Source organism: Pseudorasbora parva, chromosome 7 (assembly GCF_024679245.1).
Source record: "Pseudorasbora parva isolate DD20220531a chromosome 7, ASM2467924v1, whole genome shotgun sequence".
NCBI classification, from domain to species: domain Eukaryota; kingdom Metazoa; phylum Chordata; class Actinopteri; order Cypriniformes; family Gobionidae; genus Pseudorasbora; species Pseudorasbora parva.
In genome coordinates this window covers 17,870,526-17,892,442 of record NC_090178.1, presented here as the reverse complement: position 1 = coordinate 17,892,442, position 21,917 = coordinate 17,870,526, and the positions used below count along the sequence as shown (strand labels likewise).

Below are 21,917 nucleotides of genomic sequence, written 5' to 3'. Positions count from 1 at the left end.
TATTATAGCAAAAATTCATTCCGAAGGATCCCGATGTTAGAGAAAAATGGATTCAGTTTATTTTTACGAATGTCCTAGTCATGTCAGTACTGACTTGCATTGTAGCTTACATTTTACCAGCGACTGTTTTAAGAACAAGTCATAATAAGATACTGGCTTTGCCCAAAAACTTTTGCTTAAAGGTCAAGCTGTGCCAACTGTAAGTAATACATTTACATTTTTAATCCGTAATGACAAGTTAAATTCATAATGAATAATCCTATTTTTACTTTAAAGAACATTCCCTTTATGATGGCTGATGCTGTCAACCATATAGTGCGAGGTTATCTGGAAAATATAATGGACCAAAACTCCGATTATAGGGACACTCTTACACTACACAATTCATCTCTTACTGTATTTATATGGCGTTTGCATGGCTAGTTATGGTGAAAACATTTTGTGAGAGTGCGAAATTGCATTGTAATGACGAAATCACTGCATTCACATGATCAACAGACTATCTGCTCGATGCTCATCACTGCAACCTCACATGTGATGGGAATAGATCTAAATACAAAATAATCAAAAATTTTCACGATTCATTCATTTTGACAGCTTAAAATGTAGTAAAAGTATTTGAGAAGGTTCCACATATAATACTTATTTCATATACAAAGATGTCAGCCAATCACAGCAGTGGGTATTTACACTAAAGCAGACTAAAGCCTCGTTTCCATCAGAATTACCCGGAATAATTTGTCCCAAGAACTTTTTACCCAGGAACACTTTTCCCCCCAGACATGTCGCTGTCTGTGTTTCCATCGTGGTCTAAAATACTATTAAGATTAATCCGGTGACATAGAACTGTGCAACTGAAGTAGCTTGTCTGTTTGATCGGACCACACGGACCAGCCTTCACTCCCCACGTGCATCAATGAGCCTTGGCCACCCATGACCCTTTCGCCGGTTCACCACTTGGACCACTTTTGATAGATTCTAACCACTGCAGACCAGGAACACCCCACAAGAGCTGCAGTTTTAGAGATAATCTGACCCAGTCGTCTAGCCATCACAATTTGCCCCTTGTCAATCTTGTTCAAATGTTCGGACAAAATGTTCACTTCCTGTCTAATATATCCCACCGATTAACAGGTGCTGTGATGAAGAGATAATCAGTGTTATTCACTTCACTGTTCATAATGTTATGCCTGATCGGTGTATAGACTATTAATATATGAAACATTATATTATTTTTTTAATTTTGCATTATGTAATGAATATAGCTCAAAGATCTCTATTCTTTCTATTGTATTGTATGACAGAGACTTTTCAGACAGGTTTCAGAGGCTATGCTGCACTTTGTTAAAGGGGGGGGTGAAACACTCAGTTTCAGTCAATCTCATGTCAATCTTGAGTACCTATAGAGTAGTATTGCATCCTTCATATCTCTGAAAAGTAAGAAATATAGGCTGTACCGAGTCTTTCTGGAAAAAACGAGCCCCTGGAGGCGTATCGTGTGGGCGGAGCTAAAGAATGACGAATGCGCACAAAGCGGTGACGTCATCAAGCGTGGAGAAACCCATGGCTATCGATCGGATTCAGCTAATACATATATGATCCAGAATCACATTCGGAGGCTGAAATATATTGAACAGGAGAAACAGCAACAGCAGGACGTCCGTCTCTGTGGTATGTACTGTATTTAGTGGCCTGTCAACATTTGTGTCTTTACTCGCAGTTTATGAGAACATGATTCGGTTTATGGACTATTGGATGCGACTAAACCTTAGCAGTAGCAAGCAAAACGGTTTTGCACGTCAGAGTAGTGTAACGTTATACATAGAACAACAAAGGAGTAACCGTTAGCGCATTTGAATGACAAAGCACGCGATCATGTCGTTTACTGATGTTTACTCACGCGACGATAACCAACAGCACAGACATTTGAAGCAGTTTTACTCACCGGCTGCTTCCAAAGCAGGACCGAACCTTTATCGCTGGGACCGCTCTGTCGAAAACACACTTCTTTGGTATGATTTAGTGAAGTCCTGTGACAGCAGTGACCGTGGAAATCCACTTTGCGACACGACTGAAGCGATGTTGTGAAGCTTCCCGTCATTTCTGCGTTCAAATCGGTTCAAATGCAGCTCTGCCTTCCCGGAATGCTGTGCTGAAGCGTTGAAGTTGCTTGATGTCACCCATAGGAATTAAGTGGAGCGCGGCGCGGACTATAACTGACATAAGTGTTCACGGACGACTGGATCTGCACCTGAGCGAGTGTTTATGGGCGTGCATTTCTTCTTTCGCTCTAGTCACGCGCGCGCGCACCCTACCGGGAGAAGAGCCCGTACGGCCCATACAAGGACATTCCGCTCTATCGACGTCAAGCCGACCCATTCTCGAAAAAAACTCTCCGAAACTTGTGAGAAACCGGAAGGAGTACTCCATCAAACGTCCAAAATTTGTTTTTGAAACTTTGTCTAAGTTTAGGATGGAAATCCAAGTCTTTAACAGTGTAAAAAGCTCAGTATGCATGAAACAGCATTTCACCCCCCCCCCCCCTTTAACAGATTGTCAAAACTATTTGTTGTGTTTATCCAAGCAAATGAATGTAAAAAAAAAAACTTGAAATATGTTTGTTAAAAATGTTGGCGGACTGCCTGTCTCTTCACAAAATTCAGGCAGCAAAACATCAAAATAACTTTGATAGTCTGGGAAAGGCTCCCTCATTGCTCAAGCAGTCAGAAATATGAGTGCCAAGGTCAGGGTCGTTCGTCTGAAAGCGACCCATCCAGAAATAAACTGCGTCCACTATCTGCAACCAAAGACTGTTACGTGACTAGTAGCCTTGAGATATGACAGGAACATATATTTTTTTTAAAGTCAGGCATGCAAAACATGGGTTGCAAAACAGATCCCTTGCAGGGACTAATCAATTCTGTGAAAATGTGAATTCACAAGATTGATTAAAGACCTATTGATGTTATTTGGATGACAATCTGTTAATGCTTTTTATGTCTCATCAACTCTTGATGTCCCTTTGCTTTGCAGTTCAGAAAAATAGGGAAAGCAAAAAAGAGAAGAAAATGAAAATCATTCTTGCTGGAACAAAGGATCTACTTATATTGTGCAAATGGGAAAGAACATAACACTATAACACTTTTGCATAACATGTCTGTGATCTGTTGGTGTGAAATTTAGTCAAAGAATACAACTCATGGATTGGACAGAGTAATTCTGATGAAGCAGGACTGAGAGCAACAGTATGGACGTCAGTATTCATTTCTTCACCTGTCCAAGTCATCCTTTTTCAGCTCGTAGTTTCTGAGGACCCGCAATACTTGCACATCCTGGCTGAGGAAGCAGGGAGGCAACAGCCCATGAATGCCCAGCTGCAAGCGCTCTTCCAGGGAGAAGGCCATCCCCTGCAGAGAGGACATAGGAAAGTCAACTATTAAAGACCCCCTGTGGTGAAAATCAAGTTTTTAATGTTATGTATGTGTCTATGTGGTGTTTTTAATATGCTTTAAGACAAACCATGTGCAAATTCATAAGTCAACACCATTGCTGAGTATTTTCTTCTTAAAGTTGCAGTGAAAAATAGTCTCAAAACAGTTTGAAATCACCAATGTTTCTTGCATCAGAAACTACCTTGCATGATTGCTTGGTGTATTTACTTGTTACCATACCAATACTATATAGAGAAAAAAAAATTAAAAGCTATTAGTGAACAATTATTTAGCCATAGCAAAATTACTTGTAAAAATGAATGTGGTAAATAATAAATACTCTAAACCACAAGTGGATTTACACAAACGGAGAAAGTTAAAAAAGTGTTTGGTTGTGCCCTGCTTTCCCATATTTTACTATGTTACGATGAACTAATTCTCCAATTGGTTTGTGAAAATTAATTGGATAACATTAGTAACAAATTATTAGCTGATTTGATAACTTAGTCAAGCAAAAGGATAAGGATGTTGTAGAGTGTGATACATAAAACACATAACCATTCTGATACATCAACTTGTATACAAACCCGTATGAGTGAGTGGATGCGGGTCTTATTTGCATATTCATGCATATTCCACTTGTACTAAATGAAGCATGGGTGACATATGGGTTATTTTAAGGCATTCTTTTTTTTAACAGGAATTAATTTTTTTTAAATATGGGACACATTTTTTGACTACAGGTGGATGTAATTACTACAGTTACTGACCACTGAGAGCTGACACTAATGTGCACTGTTACATTTAAAATAAGACAATAATGTGACTTTTACTTCAATAATGTGACTTTTTAAAAATGGATACACACACACACGCACGCACACACGCATGCACGCGCACACACACACATACACACACACACACACACACACAATTTAATAGATATTAAAAGAATCCACAGCTTTTACTTAAATACAAATGCTATTATAGTAATAAGAAACATATATACTTTGCATTCATCTCAATAATTAATCTTTACTCAGCTAAGCTTTAGCAGCTGTATTATTAAAAGACTGTTTTGAAAAGCTTAAGTAAATCCCTATCCGTGTGTCTCAGATGACTTAAAAGGTCTTTTGTTGCTGTTCTCATAGAGTTCTCTTCCACACTCACTGTTTGTTATGCTGAGGAAGTCTGTAATGCAAGCAAAGCCTAAGAAAGGTCACAGAGGTCACGGTTGGATCACACTGCAGTGTGGTGCACAGCCAAAAGGCCAAGACTGCTGCTTTGCTGCTGCGACCCTCGACATTTACCCTGACCCTGACCTCTACAGAGTAAATGCTACAGCCAGGGAGCCCTGAGTTCGTATTACAAGACTCATGAATGTCTGTCATGAGCAAAAGCTGTGGCATTTGAAGCTAGCCTGTCTTTTCCTTAATGACAGACTTGCATCATCATTGCGCCTCTGGCTACTCCTTCAGAGGAACCACTAAGGAAGGCCCAAAACCCAGAAAGGCTGTGCTAGATTTGCTTTTTTAACAAGTATATGCAAGCTTGGCTTTTCGGCCCTTTTTCATCTTATGTTAAGTGGTCTGTTTGTAAAAAAAAAAATGATTTTGGCCTCATAAACATGAGAAGACTAGTCTGCACACGTGCAATAAGATGTGGTGTTCACGCAATTGAGACCCAAAGAAACTTGCCATGTAAACATTCTGAGAATTTTTCTGCTGCTTCATGAGAGGTAAATCAAATGTAATATATATATATAAAAAAGTAGTTTTACTATTTATTGAAATGTAAAATCCTCAAACTTCCTTGGACAAAACTCATTTGTGACATCTACACATATAACTTTTTGGCTTCTAAAAATACAGACTTATTATTCAGAAGCCAATGGATGCTATTTTTTTAGCTTCTATCGTGTCTGTCATTTTCTGAAGATAACTGTGCAGTGAGCCACTAATGGTTTGTATTTAAGAGCCTCAAAAAGTCACCGCCATCTTGCCAGGTCTGAATTGCAACCTTGCAACGGACATTCTATTTTCTCTATTCTGGTTTATATCCCTAGACACTTATGATTACATCAGATTTCCTTTCTGTTGGTTTGTAGGGTTATTAAAACACTAAATATACTGTATATTAGAGACTGGAACTGTGTTGAAAACATATCCAAGACAACTTTGACTTAAATAAACATTTAATTGACCTCTACTGACACAAGCGAATGCCTAAAAGTGCTTGCTAATCGTGTAACTAGTGATTCGAAAAGACTGAAGATGACTTGCAAGCAACAGCATAACAACAGGGATTCTCACTGAGAACGGCTCAACCAAATATAATTACTCGAACAGCTCTACAAACACTGAATGGTTCCTTGTGTCATATGTGTAATGGAGACATCGGTGGAACCGGGCCCAAGCGGCAAATTAACGTCTCTGACAATGGAGCTGTGGGCAGAACTCCGGAGGGCACGTCCACAGGCCCCAGGACTGGCATTCTGATCACAGCCACGGATGACTGGACTGGGGAAAGTGGTCTGTTTGATGGCACGCATGGATGGCAAGATTAGAGCAATGAGTCCTGGCGGGGCTGGCGTGGGAACTGGTGAGGTGCTTGGCGCTGGTTAAGAGCGACTCTGCTTTGACACCAAGTGGAGTGTGAGACTTGCAAATTTTGCTCTATACCTAACACAACAGTAGCGCTGCTATCAAAAAGGGTTGCAAACTGTGGCATATGAAAAGATTAAAAGACAAGTAAAAAGTGTGTATTGTCCAGATGGATGCATCATTTAATAGCACTTTACCTACTAATAGATTGTTTACCCAAAACTTACATTTTGTCATATTTTACTCACCCTCATCTCACTCCAAACCAGTAGGGCTGCACAACTTTGTCAAAAAATAAATAAATAAAATAAAACCTCTGCTGTGCTTGTTTGTACAGCTGTCCAGTCTGGCCCAGATCTTTGTGACTACATATCAATACGTAAACTATATATACACTGTAAATACACTGTAAAATAAACATTTTAATCTGTGCACTGTAAAAAAAAATGTGGTGGTTTTTGTTGGTTTAAAAAGTAAGTAGCCTGGTTGCCTTAAAATTTTTAGTTTTATTGAAATTAAAAATTTGAGTTGATACAATGAAGGAAATTTATTTAACAAATAGAAACTCAAAATATTATTGTATCTGAACCACATAAAACATTTGATAAATCATGAAAATAGCACTATTTGGCATGTTTCACTGCGTCATCTGAAATAAAACACACACAATTATCCAATATGCTTACAAAATCTTTTAATAATATTTTAATAAAGGTTGTCGAATCTCAAAAAATGTTCATTGTAATAACTCAAAATTTTAATTTCAATGAACTCAAAATGTTAAGGCAACCAGGTAACTTTTTTTCTAAATAATTTTTTACAGTGTGGGATTATTATTAGTATTACTAAATTAAAATATTAAACAAACTAGGAAATATTACTACTGTAAAATTTTACTGTAAAATAAAAAAAAAACAGCAAAAAAAAAGTAAAAGTTGAAGCTAAAATCAAAATACTAATATTCGTGGCTTATTTGCTTTCAAAGACAAAGCCATCAAGCTTTTATTTTGGCTGAATGGAACGGAAGTAGCAACAGATATTTTCTTCCATATCGTGATGTACCCAAGTTTAACAAGATTTTCAAGGAGAAAAATAGATGCTGGGGACTCGGTTCTATTCTCTAGTTGATTCAATTTTGAGATGTTGGCATGGCCTTCAGAAATAGACCAGATTAACATGAGTTTGCAGGGTTAAAGCAAAATAAATAATTAGACCTACAGTAAATACAGTCTTTTTCAAGATCCTTTTTGTTATCCAGTCTGATTAAACATTACAAAGTTAGAATTTTGTTAAACGAAAAATATGCAAGGATGAATTGTTCACAATACGATCTCTAGCATGCATTTAGTAAATTGATAGGGTGAAGCCATTGTGAACATGTCATGATGACTTTAAAGCTTTGTTTGTTGTTGTTGATAACAGCTGGATTATAAGCACTTGCATCCAAATGTGTGTTATACTGTAAGCAACCCAAACTCAACAGATGCAGAGATGAGTTCTTGTAGAACTAAAAAAAAGTAGCAAATATATTTATTTAAATAAATTGCAGCCTTATTTGCGATTTCTGCTTCTTTTTTTATTCATCATGCAGCCCTAAAAATATTTATAACTTTTTCTTTCTGAGGAACACAAAAGAATGGCATCCAAACAACACAGGGACATCTCACCATCATCTTCTTTTTTCTTGTTCTTTTTTTCTTCTTTTTTTACAGAATAAAGAAAATGCATATGATAATGGGTAAATTAAGACCTAAACTGATATCAGAGGCCCTGCCATGTTTATTAGCTCAGGTTGTTACAGCTTTGCTTTTTGTAGCAATAAAGGGACAGGCAGGGCAGGAATGTGTGAATGCTTCCACATGTGCAACAGCCACATAAAAGACGCCAGTGTGTTGTGCGTCAACGTGTGTTATGCCCACACAAGCTCAAGCAAGGAGAGCTGCTGTGCATGCCAACCTGTAATATCAAGATCAATGCAACCACTCCTCTATTTTGCCCATGACCAGCACCACCCCAAACACAGCACTATAAGTTACTACTTTGTGGCAAACATTAAAGCCTGGTTTTTGACTGATAAATAAGTCTACAGCTTTCAAAAGCTTATCGTAGCTTCAAGCAAGAGGTCACGTTGAAGAACTCGGGGATTCCAATTTAAACAACTCAATCTGAATCCTGAAATTCCCAGTACTTGTACGCGGAAAAAGTTGCAGCTGCTTCACAGAGTGCCAAAAAAGCACCAAGGCAGAAAAGCAAAGCAAAGCTGTTCTTCAATGGAACTTTACAGTGGGAGTAATGTTTTTTGATCATGTAATGGAGAATACATGAGAGTCCGTGAAGCACATCACTGTCAGTGGCACTATAATGAGCCGCTTTGGATGAAGTATTGCATTTTGTGATCTCACTGATGAGAAACGTTTTAGCTGAGCCATTGCATAACCTCTGCTTCCAAAAATCCATTCTTGTTCATTGAAATGTGACTTTTCTTATCATATATTCTGGACATACTTAATGTTCTTGGAGTGAGACCAAAGCACTGCTAGGTGTTTCTTCAACTTTGTCTACTTGTATGTTGGGTTGGTCTCTATTTTATAAAAACAGATAAAAATACTGAAATATTTTATACAATGGAATTGAAAATGTGGTGTGAATTTGCATCACCTTAAAAAGCTGTTGTATATTCATAGAGGACAACTAAATGTCTGATCATTCGAATGATAAATGAGCGTGTGAAAAGAGTATCTTAAGATAATTTATTTTCTAAAATTCCACAGGGCCAAAGTCCCTATAGTTGAAGAAACACTCAACTATGCATACATACACATACATACAGTAGTCCAACATTCACACATCAAACATAACTGCAAATCTTGCTCCAAACGGAAATCATGGTGTGAAGCAGGGCTCGCTACTTGACCCTTTTCAGATTCTCAAAATAAGAAAGGGACGTGAGAAAGGAAATCGTTCATGTCAGTCTAATATACACACTGGCTCGATTTCTGAGAAAGAGATCAGAGGCAAAGTTTTTCTTCTGATTGTGCTTCTCACATTTCTCTTATGTCCAAGTCCTTCATCTAAGTGAAAACACTTAAACGTTTTCTAAGAGAAAGCTTTGACCTGATAAAACAACCATGCTAAGTGATCAGACACAGAGGATGACAGAGGATGTTTTTTTCCCAGCTATCTGAGACTCATCTTGCAAATTGCTATGTCTATATCCTTTAACAAGTGTGATCACAGCGGAACATTAAAATCTACTTGACACCGTCACTGAACCAAAGAGAGCAGTTGTCATCTGCTTTATAAACAGTCCACACAGAATTATTATTTATGTGTTAAAATCATTCAAATTATCACAGAAGTACTGGAATAAAAGTTTATCATATGGATTTAACCAATGTCTACGGTAGTAATCAAAATACAATAAATCGCCGTTTGAAAGTAACTTGATGTTTCAGATTGTATCAATTACACAACTACCCCAATAGGGGGTGAAAAATGACTGTTAAAAAAGTATTTTTCATTAAATCATTCTTTTAAGAGATTAAAAATGCTGCTTCGTCTGTGGCAATAGCCTTGTGGTTAGCGCGCCGACATGTAACACAACTGCACCTCTGACGATCCGAGTTTGATACGCTGCTCAAGGTTCTTTCTCTACTGTCCTATCCAATAAATGCATAAACTTAAAAAAATGCTGATTCATCCATTAATGAAACAAGTGAAGTCTTTATGAGTGAGTCATTGAATCATTCATTCAAACCAATTTTTTTAAACAATGAATTCAAGCCAATTAAAATATTTAGACTGCAACAATTAACATTTTGTCAGAACCTCTAAATTACATTTGATTTAGTTTAGCTGTCTATTCATAAACTTAAGAGAATCGTGATCTCTTTTTTAAACAATAAAATAAAAGTGATTCTCAATTTATCATGCATAAGGGTCATTTTAAAGGGTACATTTAAAAGGTGTAAGCGGACTCACTCATGTGAGAAAAAAAAAATCACATGGTTCCAGCAGAATTTATCACAGGGTATAACTCAGACTAGACTTTTCCAGCTGGCCAAACAGGGAATGAATGAGCACATGCTATTCTCATAAACACCCTCATTGCTTAAATAGCTGTATTAATGCCATGCATCTTCCCACGTTCTTCAGTCCACAAGCAGCCATTTCAGAGCTGTAATAAAGCCAAGAAGGATGTGACTTCTAGGACACAGGCAAAAAGCAACGCGTGGAGATAGTGTGGTGGATTTTGTATTGGCCTAAAGCATATACATCAGATTTGGTGGAGTTGGTACTGCGATTAAATCTGAATGTTTGCTATTTCGATATCCTCAAGAAGCAAGCTATGAGACATCAGAATAGTTTATGAAAAGTATAGTTCACCCACAAATTTAAATCCTAATCATTTACTTTCCCTCAAAACCTGTTTCGTTTGCAGAACACAAAGTAAGTTTTTGCCCAATCAATAAGGGTCAATGAGGTCCAAAACAACATTGAACCACATTGACTTTGATTGTATGCACACACAAAATATGAAAATAAAAAATATATATACATATTTTTAAATCAAGGACACTGCTGTTCCACGGAAAAAATAAATGTATGAGTATAATTTGATGTATTTCTGAGTCAAAAAATACTCCTTCCGGTTTCTCACAAGTTTCAGAGAGTTTTTTTCAAGTATGGGTCGGCTTGACGTTAATAAGAGCGGAAGGTCCTTGTTTGGGCCGTACGGGCTCTTCTCCCGGTAGGGAATGGCGAGCAAGCGAAGACACCTGAGCCAATCCATTACCGGCCAATTGTAGAGGCGAGTACATAGTCGGATACAGGCTCCACTCGAAGATTGTAGAATCTGGCAAATGTGTTCAGTGTCGCCCAGCCTGCAGCTCTACAGATGTCTGTTAGCGGAGCGCCATGCGCTAAAGCCCAAGAGGAGGCCACACTCCGAGTGGAGTGTGCCCTAACCCCAAGGGGCCATGGGTGCCCCTGCTGCTGGTATGCCAAAACAATGGTGTCCACAATCCAGTGAGACAACCTTTGCTTTGAGAGAGCCTTCCCTTTCAGCTTCCCACCATAACAGACAAAGAGCTGGTCGGAGGTCCTGAAACACTGCGTCCTGTCTACGTAAGCGCGGAGAGCACGTACTGGACAGAGCAGTGCGAAGGCTGGGTCTGCCTCCTCCAAGGGCAGCGCTTGCAGGTTCACCACCTGGTCTCTGAACGGAGTGGTGGGAACCTTGGTCACATATTCAGGCCTCAGGATTAGGTGAGAATCGCCCGGCCCGAATTCCAGGCACACTTCATCAACCGAAAAGGCCTGCAGGTCCCCTACCCTCTTGATGGAGGCCAACGCGGTCAGAAGCGCTGTCTTCATAGACAAGAACTTAACATCTACTGACCGCAAAGGCTCAAATGGGGCCCTCTGAGAGGTCCCAAGAGGGTATGAGAGGAGCACGAGGAGGATGTAGTCTCCTAGCGCCCCTCAAGAACCTGATGACCAGGTCGTGCTTACTTACCGTTTTCCCGTCCAAGAGGTCATGATAGGCGGCAATAGCGGCCACATAAACCTTCAGGGTGGATGAAGACAGCCTTCGATCCAACCCTTCTTGGAGAAATGACAGCACCGACCCGATCGGGCATTTCCATTCCTCTTGGCGAGAAGAACAACAGCTGATGAAGAGGTTCCACTTCAACGCATAGGCCTGTCTCATGGACTCGGCCCTAGCGGAAGTGATGGTAGCCACCACCAGAGGTGGTAGGGTACTCAAACCTGCCGCGTCCCATCCAGGAGCCACACGTAGAGGTTCCAAAGATCAGGACATGGGTGCCACAGGGTGCCCCGTCTCTGAGAGAGGAGATCCTGTCTCAGAGGAATTAGCCAGGGAGGGGCTGTCGCAAGGAGCACTAATTCTGGGAACCAGGTTTGGCCGTGCCAATACGGGGCGACCAAGATGACCTGCTCCTTGTCCTCCCTGACCTTGCACAGAACACGTTCAAGAAGGCTCACTGGGGGGAATGCATACTTGCGTAGGCCCTGCGGCCAGCTGTGCGCCAGTGCATCCGTGCCTAGTGTGCCCTCGGTAAGGGAATAGTACAGGTTGCAATGGGACAAGTCGTGGGACTTAGACTTAGACTTAGACTTAGAAAACTTTAATGTCCTCAGAGAGGGCAAACAGATCTACCTGCGCATCCTCGAACTGATCCCAGATCAGCTGGACCGACTCAGGATGGAGTCTCCACTCCCCAAGGATTGGCTGAATCCATGAGAGCTCGTCGGCTGCACGGTTCAGGATCCCCGGGATATGGACAGCACGAATGGACCTCAGGCACTTCTGACTCCATAACACGAGATGGCGAGCGAGTTGAGACAGGCGGCGGGAGCGTAGACCACCCTGGTGGTTGATGTACGCTACAATGGCCGTGTTGTCCGACCTGACTAGTACATGTTGACCCTTCAGCAATGCTCGGAAGCGGTGCAGGGCGAACCGAACCGCCAGCAACTCGAGGCAATTGACATGCAGGCGGCGCTGGCTCTCTGTCCAGGAGCCCGCGGCAGCATGTCCATTGCACATGGCACCCCAACCCGTAGTGGAAGCATCTGTTGATAAAACAACATGCCTGGAAACTCGTTCTAAGGGAATACCTGCCCGTAGAAAGCTGAGGTTCGACCAGACCAGGTTGACCCGAAGGCCCAGATGGGCTAAGTGGTGGAGAACCAGATCTCTGTGTTCGCACACCTGCTCCCGAGAGTGGCCCAGTATGAGCCAGTCGTCGAGATAGTTCCGGATGCAAACCCCCTGCTGCCTGAGTGGCGCAAGGGCTGCCTCGACAATCTTCGTGAAGACGCGAGGGGACAGAGCTAGCCCGAATGGGAGTACAGCAAACTGATATGCCCGCCCTTCGAAACGCAAACCATAGGAACGGTCTGTGTAGTGGAAGGATGGACACATGGAAGTATGCGTGCTTCAGGTCGATCGCTGCAAACCAATCGCGTGGACGAATGCATTCGAAAAGGCGTTTCGCAGTCAACATCCTGAACGGAAGCCTGAGAAGGTCCAGGGTTGGCCATAATCCACAGGTTTTATTGGGTACAATAAAGTAAGGGCTGTAGAAGCCGGACTTCATCTCGGCTGGAGGGACGGCCTCGATCGCGCCCTTCACCAGTAGGGTAGCGATCTCTGCACGCATGACAGGGGCATTAGACCCCACCATGGTGTAGCGGACAGCCCGGAAGCGGGGAGGAGGGGACTCTCACTCCGGCGGCCGCACGGAGCTCATTGAGTCTCGACTGCAACCCGGAGATGGCCATATTCCCGAAGTGGGAACACGACTCATCCACAAGCACTGCCTGAGCCTGCTGAAAGCCCAAATACGTCAGACAGTGCAAGTGCCCATCGGAAGGCGGCAGAGACCGGCCACACCCAGAAGCACTTGGGTGAGACATCCTGAAAAGGATGTGCCACGTGTGAGCTCTTTTTGTGAGAGGATAACCTCACAGTCGATGCCGAAGCACCCAGGGACCACACACCAACTGGATACCGTATCCTCTGACCAGCAGGCAGGAAGTATGCTATCGCTGGAACGCGCCGTTGACAACAACACCGACTGGAAGGTCTTGTCGTCTCGAAGAACTGACAGATAACTCAGAAGGCTTTTGGAGTGAAGAGGTATGTAACCCTTGGATCACAAGCTAAAATATAATGTGATCATGCCAGCTACTTCCTTATACTCACGTGGGTAGGTGGAGTTACGCATGCAAATCTCACATGCCCATGGCATTGGCACTGCCATTGGGCACTTTCTAGATCTCGAAGATGATAGGCTTCTAAGCGAAACCCCCATTTGTCAGTCACTGACGTTAATCGGAGTGACTGAACAAAAGGGAACTATGATGACATTGCATGAGGTTCTTCAGAACAAATTTCATCGGTTCTGGTTTGCTTAAAAAAATGTAGTTTAATGGAAAGTATAACATATCACAAATACAAGAAGCAAATCACCTCAAATGCAGAAAGACAAACACGTGTAAACCTTTAGGAAAGTGCAATAAGCAAGATCCACATGTGCACCATTAACATGTGAGATCATGCCAAATGCCAAAAATATGTTCTTGAACAGTGATCAATAATAAAGATAAAGAACTAAAATTCTTCAGTTCTTCAGCAGCTGGAGGAGAGTGTGACTCACATGTACAAACAAAAGCGAAGACTGCATCAGTAAACATCATTGTGAACATCAGCAAAGTAAAGCAAGTGCAGAAATCCCCCTCCATCAATAATACACTGTCTGGCTACAAACCAGCGCTGTGTTTTATGAATTGTGGGCGTTTTAGTGGTAAGCAAACTTATGGTACCAGAACGATGACTCAGATTCTTGACTTCCCCGCTTGATAATTTCCACAGAGATTTTAAACACAACACTCAATGATAAAACCATCAATATGTGATGTGATCTAACAACACACAATCACATCACTTCTCCACTTATCTCTCAACACCAGGAAAGGAAAAAAGATTTCTGATTTTATGGCTGGCTTATATTTAGCAAAATTATAAAATGGTGATGAAAAACTGTGATCTTTAAAGAGTAATACATCACAAGTTCTGGTAATTATCTTATTGGGCTGTTTTTTTTTTTTAATAACAAGAAACTATAATTTAATCGAGGCCACAAATACACAAAAAAAAAATGTTGTCTGGTGATATTCCAGTGGAAAGATATAATTTTTAAATATTTATTTTAAATATATTTTTTTATGTTTTATACTTTTATTTTATTTTATACGTTTATTTTTGGATGGCATCAATTTTTAATTATATATCCCTTAAAATATAGCTGCTATATTTTTCCATGTTTAAAAGGCTCATTTTTATTGTGATGAATTAATATAATAAATATGTGTTTATCTGTATCTTTTTATTTTTTATCTGTAACATTATCTGTATCTTTTTGCACTCACCAATTAGAAGGCAAAATTAAACATAATATTGTCTTTCCCTTACTGTTACATCTTAAAGCAAAAATGCAGAAACCTGAATTCAGCAAACTGAAAGTATGCAGACAGCTCCATAAAGAATCCAATAAAGAAAATATTTTGCGAAACATCTTTAAATATTTAACTAAATTGTGAATTATGTATATTATAATATACATTCTTTAAGTTCTATAAGTCTTTTGCTACAGTTGGATGAAAACACTGCTGAAGGCAAAGTGCCACAAGGAATTCAATGATAAGATTAAAGGAAAGAGAAAACAAGAAAAAGAGATATGCAATAAGGACATTGATGGCTTTTGCTCTCAGTTCTTTGATCTGCTCTGAATCAAGCTCCTGCATGATCCTTCTACAAAACAAACTCAAACCGAACAAAAACTTTGATCCTGAACATCAGACTATATTTATTTTGACCGTTTGACTATTTCATGCCTTCTGACTTATTTACACTGTATGACAGAGTATTTCTTTGCCAAATACATTCCATCAGTTTCATAAAGGTGTTTTTTTTTTTTTTTTTGCCCTGTATGACATCATAAAGAGCGGAATTGCTTGTATGGGCACTTCTCATGGATAAGCGTGTGCGCACGTCAATCAGAGCGAGTTGACCAAGCGGCAACCTCCCGCGATCTCTCTTGAAGCCAATACGGAAGTCATTTAAACTGCAATTCCTCGACTGGTCACTAGGGACAGGCTCCAGAATCTCATTGAATCTCGACAGGGAGCAGAATCTCATTGAGTCCCATGTTAAAATTCCCAACTTTACAGCAGAAAAAAACATGTTTACAGCCTGGTACAAATTGTGGATTTGGCCTATAAGGCTAATTTTGTCCTTCATGACAACTGTGAGGGGGGTGAATTTATAACTCATTTATTTACGCTATATAAAGCCTTAAAGTTATATAATTAAAATAAGTTAAAATAATTAAGGGCGCGGTTACTTTGAGTGACAGGTGGATAGCCATTTATCCGCCGTCTATAGTCATTGCGTCACCTATTTTCTGTTATCCAGGCGTGATGCACAATGACGCCCTAGCAAGATAGCAATGCCCAGCTCGCCCCTACTTTACGTCACGGACACTACGTCCATATTTTTGTGTGTGTGTGTGTGTGTGTGTGTGTGTGTGTGTGTGTGTGTGTGTGTGTGTGTGTGTGTGTGTGTGTGTGTGTGTGTGTGTGTGTGCGTGCGTGCGTGCGTGCGTGCGTGCGTGCGTGCGTGCGTGCGTGCGTGCGTGCGTGCGTGCGTGCGTGTGTGTGTGTAAATGTAAATGGATTTATAAACATACTAAATAAAAAAAAATTTTGAGAAAGTAAAAATGCAGAATGTTTCCTGATGGGTAGGTTTAGGGGTAGGGGCAGTGTAGGGGGATAGAATGTACAGCTTGTACAGTGTAAAATCCATTACGCCTATGGAAGCACCGCCTACTGCAGGCCTCCACCACAAGCTTGACTGTTTTCGGAAAAGAATCGGTACAGCCTATCTGTCTTTTATAAATATGATCAAACTTAAGGCCCCGTCCACACGGAGACGCGTTTAGCTGTATACGTATACATTTTGTACCGTATCAGCGTTTCGTCCACACGGATCCGGTGTTTTGTAGCATGAATCCGATATTTTTCTAAGCTGGGTCCCAAAGCGGATAAATCTGAAAACGGTCATCTTCCGTCTTCGTGTGTACAGCGAATCCGTATATTTTCTGAAACGGTGATGTCATCACACTACGTCCAGCACGGTGAAGAGTTTAAGGGATACAACTACGGGCACTGGGCATGCGCACATCAATATCGCGGCATTTAATTACCGTATCTGCATTACTGTAAGGGTATGTTTAGGGTTGGGGTAGGTGTAGGCATTAATAAAACACATCTGTTAAGTAGCAAATGTATTTATTGTTATTTAATTGTGAGATTTTGGCTCACCTCCGACCACTGCTATACCCCTGCTAGCCACAACTCTTCTTCTCTGTTTTTAGTGTATTTCTGTGGCAGAATTACAGCGCCACACACTGGCCTGGCATACAAACTACATCGTTTTTAGTCCGTTTTCTTAATCCCGTGTGGACGCAGATATTTCTTGAAACGAGGAAAAAAAATGATCGGATTAGGAAAGCGCTGGCTTCGTGTGGACAAGGCCTAAGACTCTTCGGCGATATGAAGGATGCAATACTACTCCAAAGGTACTCAAGATTAACATGAAACTGGCAGAAACTGTGTGTTATGTACCCTTTAAAGTTATAAGGATGCATTTTTTTACCTCCTAAGCTGGAGCAAAAAGAAATCACTATATTTGCACTCAACTGAATCAGAGGACAAAAAGATTAGCATTTTTATTGCAACAAATTAATTGTCACTATGTCTGTAACACCGGAAAGGACATGTAGTGTAAACTGGTCTTTTCAACAAGGTCAAGTCATTGTGGTGAGTTTGAAAAGATGATGTCAACAGCATTGTTTTCTTTTATTGCATTTATTTTTTTCTACTCGTTTCTCTCTGAAATGTCAGAAATACTTGATGAATTGTCATAGAAAACATAAAACTTTTTTTCCACAAAAACAAAAGGGCAGGCACACAGATTTATCGGTAACACTTTACAATACGGGTGCACTAATATGCATTAATTAATGCTCAGATAATCATGAGTTAATGTATTACTAATGGTGAACTAACCCATTTATTAATGATTACTGCATCAGCAACTAATGAAGATTCTATTTGATTAATAGATTAAGTAATCATTAAATTGTTATTAGTTAAATGTGTCATAATGTATTAATTCCTTAATAACACATTAAAATAACTAATGATGTAAATTAATGTTTTAATTACGACAAGTTGTCATAGCCATGCATTTCAACTGTCAGTTGTCAGTTGTTAGCTAATGATTTATTAAGGTGTCATTATGCTATGACTTTACTTGTTGGGGCACATGACTATTAACTAATTCAAAATTAATTCAAAACTCATAACCACTAGAACATTACTTAATCAATTAGTTAATAGTCATGTGCCCCAACAAGTAAATTCATAACATAATGATACCTTTATAAATCATTAGCTAATGATTAATTAAAGCAGACAACTGACAGTTGAAATGCATGGCTTTGACCCCTTGTGGTAATTAACACACTCATTTAAATCATTAGTTATTTTAATGTGTTATTATGGAATTAATACATTATGACACATTTAACTAATAACAAATTAAAGATTACTTAATCTATTAATCATATATAATTTTCATTAGTTATTGATGCAGTAATCATTAATAAATGGGTTAGTTCACCATTAGTAATACATTAACTCATGATTATCTGTGCATTTGTTAAGCATGAATTAATGCATATTTGTGCACCCATATTGTAAAGTGTTACCAATTTATCTTTATGAATTGTTTTTGCAGCTGACTGAATGTGCATGTCTTCGATGTCTTAAAGTATACTTTTACACAAAGCAGCATTGTTTATTGTCACTATTCATATCTGCAAATCCACAATCCAGCAGAGCAACAGAGAAGCAAATTCGGTAAAAACAGCAATCCAAAGCCATCTACTTCCTTTAATTGTTAGAAATTGCAATCTGACTTTTGACCCTGCTGTGTTAAGTGAGATGATTGTAAGAAGGGTTGCCATAGCTGTGGGACACAAACAAATCATGTACCAGTGAAATTCCCCTTCCCCTTCCTCTGCATCCAATTCTATTTTCAGAATGCTTGTCAATGTGGTCCACTAAGCTAACAATGTCTAAAAGTTGTAAAAGGTGGGCTTTTCAATGCTTTCTGGTAAGGTCGTAAAATGTTCTTTCAGCCCAGCAGGGTCTAAGATGGTTGGTGGACATTAATAGTCCCGTTCTAAACAGTAAGTGAAATCTTTACAGGCCTGGACTGCAGGTGTTGGACTTGCAGTGAAAAAGGCAGCGTTGAATTCGGTCCCGACCTCTAACAATGGTACAAAAGCGCTGTCTAATCCATCAATTTAAAGTGTACATTCTGTTAAATAAAAAAGAGCTGCTATTTGTGTAACGGTCAAAGTGACATACAAGGAGATTATTCATATTGAAGATAACTTTTATCACTGGCTGCTTTTATTGCTTCTAGCTTTATTGATGTAGTGCATGTAGGGCGCATTCCCTCTAAAAAAGCAGATTAGCTAAGTCACAGCCATAAACCATGATAATAATTGTAATATTTTTTATCCAAGAAAGATTATGATTGGGGGGGGGGGTGTAGCACAGTGAGAGTTATTATTTATATTTTTGCAGTGTTTTCCCAGAAAAGAAAGACTGTAAATTAAATTGTCTATCAGCTAAAGGTCAGTTTTGCCAATCTTTAGTACACTGTAAAAGTGACTGATCACATCTAAATTTTTCACTTGGCCGAATCAAATTTCTGTGAATTAACCTTAATTTTTGCATTAATTCACAGAATTTCAATTCGGCCAAATTAAAAATTTAGATGTGATCAGTTACTAGAAAATTTTCAATTGGAGCCATTATTTTATTTATTTTTTTACAGCGTAGTGCACTATGGCACATATGACACCACAAAACTTTAATTTCAATGGTTTTTTTTTTAAACAGACAGAGGAAATAAGATGTCATCGGCCAAACCTGAACGTCAGAGTCAACACCCCCATAACTGGGGTTATATCTTATTTAAATTAGGGGAAGGCATCCTATCTTTTATTAAATGATATAGACTCTGAAGATCCAATTGTTAATGTATGTTAAATAAAAATTCAGAGAGCTTGTGGCCAAGAGAGAGTCAAGGCCGGGCAAATACTATGCAGTCAATCCCTCCAAGCACTCACTCCGTGGTCAGGCTCCTAATCTGTTCTCAAGTACATCAACCCTGTGTCTGTTTTTTGTATTTTTTTATTCTTTTTTATGTTTAACACTTTCCTTTATCAGTGCAAAATGGTCTGTCATCATCTCTTTGTACTTCAAAATAAGTCTCTCCAGCTTTTCATCAGCACACTGAGGAACAGGATCAGAACAACTAGACAAAAGACTAAATAGGAAACCACAAAGGACTGGGTTTAAAAGTAACAGAGAGAATATCCTAGGTGACAAGGCTAGTTGAAACAAAGCACCCTGTGTATCATAGAAGAAAAAAGATACTTTATTAAAAAAAAATACTAGCTGGACTTTGTTAGCCTAGAAATCTAGACGCACCCTAGTGGCAGCAAATCTAATCTGCCGCGAATGTCTTTACACTTCGGAGCTGTAAAAACCAAACTCTGGTCAGGCCAACTAGCTCCTCTTCACATTGCTCTGGTTGGTTGTAGCGTTATCCTATCACGTGCAGAGGGAGTTTGAAAGACAACCGTTTATCCCGCCCCTCGGATTGAGCCCTATCAATGGTGAGTTTCCAGACCAAACATCTTGATGTGGGTCTGGCTTGTCAGGCTAGGACTTTGTAAAATAAGACCTCAGAATATGGAAAGAAACTAATACTCAAGTGACAGCAATGACTGCTCATGAAAACAGTAAGTGACTTGAAAGCTTACAATTCAATTTAATCTGTTCAAAGCAACTAGATGAAAGAGTATGTGTTGGACACCACGTGTTAGTGAAATGTCACATTCATCCTATAAAATATTAGATATTTTTATGAAACTCCCATTATTACATTTCTTTTTTTCATTACATGTTCGGCTTGAACGGTTTGAAAGCACTGGCTAATAAGAGTCCTTTGTTTGGGAATCACACTATACCCATTAATCAGGCTGTGCTTTATTTATTCTCTAGAAATAATTTGATCATCATTCAAAATGTTGCTGCACTTGACCATCCCGAGAACAATACAATCTGACAGCTAGCTCATGAATTTGATGTTAATGGCCGTTAAGAGTCAAATGGACACTGCACACATTAATTTTTTTCCAAAAGGAGCCAATTTTATTGTCTGGAAGAATCATTTAATTTCAGCACTTAAATGAGTTATATAAGAGGGTTGATAATTCATACAGTATGTGGAGATCTAATTAAAACGCAGAAAAAGATGATGGTAACACTTTACTATAAGACCCTTCCTGTTAACATTAATTAACATGACCATAATTCATTAGCTAACATGACCTAACGATGAACATTATATTTTTAAAGCATTTATTAATCTTAGTAAAAAAATAAAAAAATGTAAAAAAAATCTTAGTTCAATAATTCAATGAAACGTGTTCTTGTTAGTGGATTGTGTTAACAGCCTTTTGGCTTTTAAAAATGTATTATTAATTGTTGAAATTAACAGGTATGATCATGTTAACAAATGAAACCTTATTGTAAAGCGGTATCGGGGATTGTAGTAACACAAAGCTGTGAAATCAATTTCTCTGTTTTTCATATTCATATTCTTTTCATATTATTTTTCCTCAAATGTGCACATCATATCTTTAAATAAAATTTCCTTCTGTACAATGTTTTGACACCATAATAGCCTTCTTTTTCACAGTGTCACAATATTGTTTTTTAACCTTGGAAAGCTTTTATAACCTTGCTTAGGTTACCAGCATCCTTCAAATGCTTCACTTCCTCAATATAAAGACTAAATTGCTATCTGCCTGACAGATGAATTCCTCCATAAACTGTTCATCCAAATAGGTCCATTTGCGTGAATCATGGGTAACTGGTATATTTGCCTTTTGTTTTTGTTTAGATAGAAGATGGCATTTATCTTAATTGATCTCAAATGGTTTTGCCATTGTGACAAACATCAGAGAATTATGGGCCAAGAGAAGACTTTTCCAAACATTCAGTATTGTTAAAGAGTACTGTTGTTGTTGTTGTTTTTCCACTTGCTTTACAAGCTGTGCCGTGACAAGGACACTTCACCTCACATCCATTCATGAAACCTCATGTAGCAGACACCAATGACAGTAATAAATAAAGCCAAACA

At 39.3% G+C, this 21,917-nt stretch overlaps 1 protein-coding gene across 1 annotated transcript in view; it reads right to left on the bottom strand.

Annotated features, from left to right (window-relative positions):
* The window catches only part of me1 (malic enzyme 1, NADP(+)-dependent, cytosolic), a 109,009-nt gene that overhangs the window by 73,051 nt on the left and 14,041 nt on the right, over positions 1-21,917 (bottom strand). Inside the window, exon 2 of the mRNA XM_067448384.1 lies at positions 3,274-3,407. Coding sequence (XP_067304485.1) covers positions 3,274-3,407 — 134 coding nt within the window. The remainder of the gene's footprint in view (positions 1-3,273; positions 3,408-21,917) is intronic.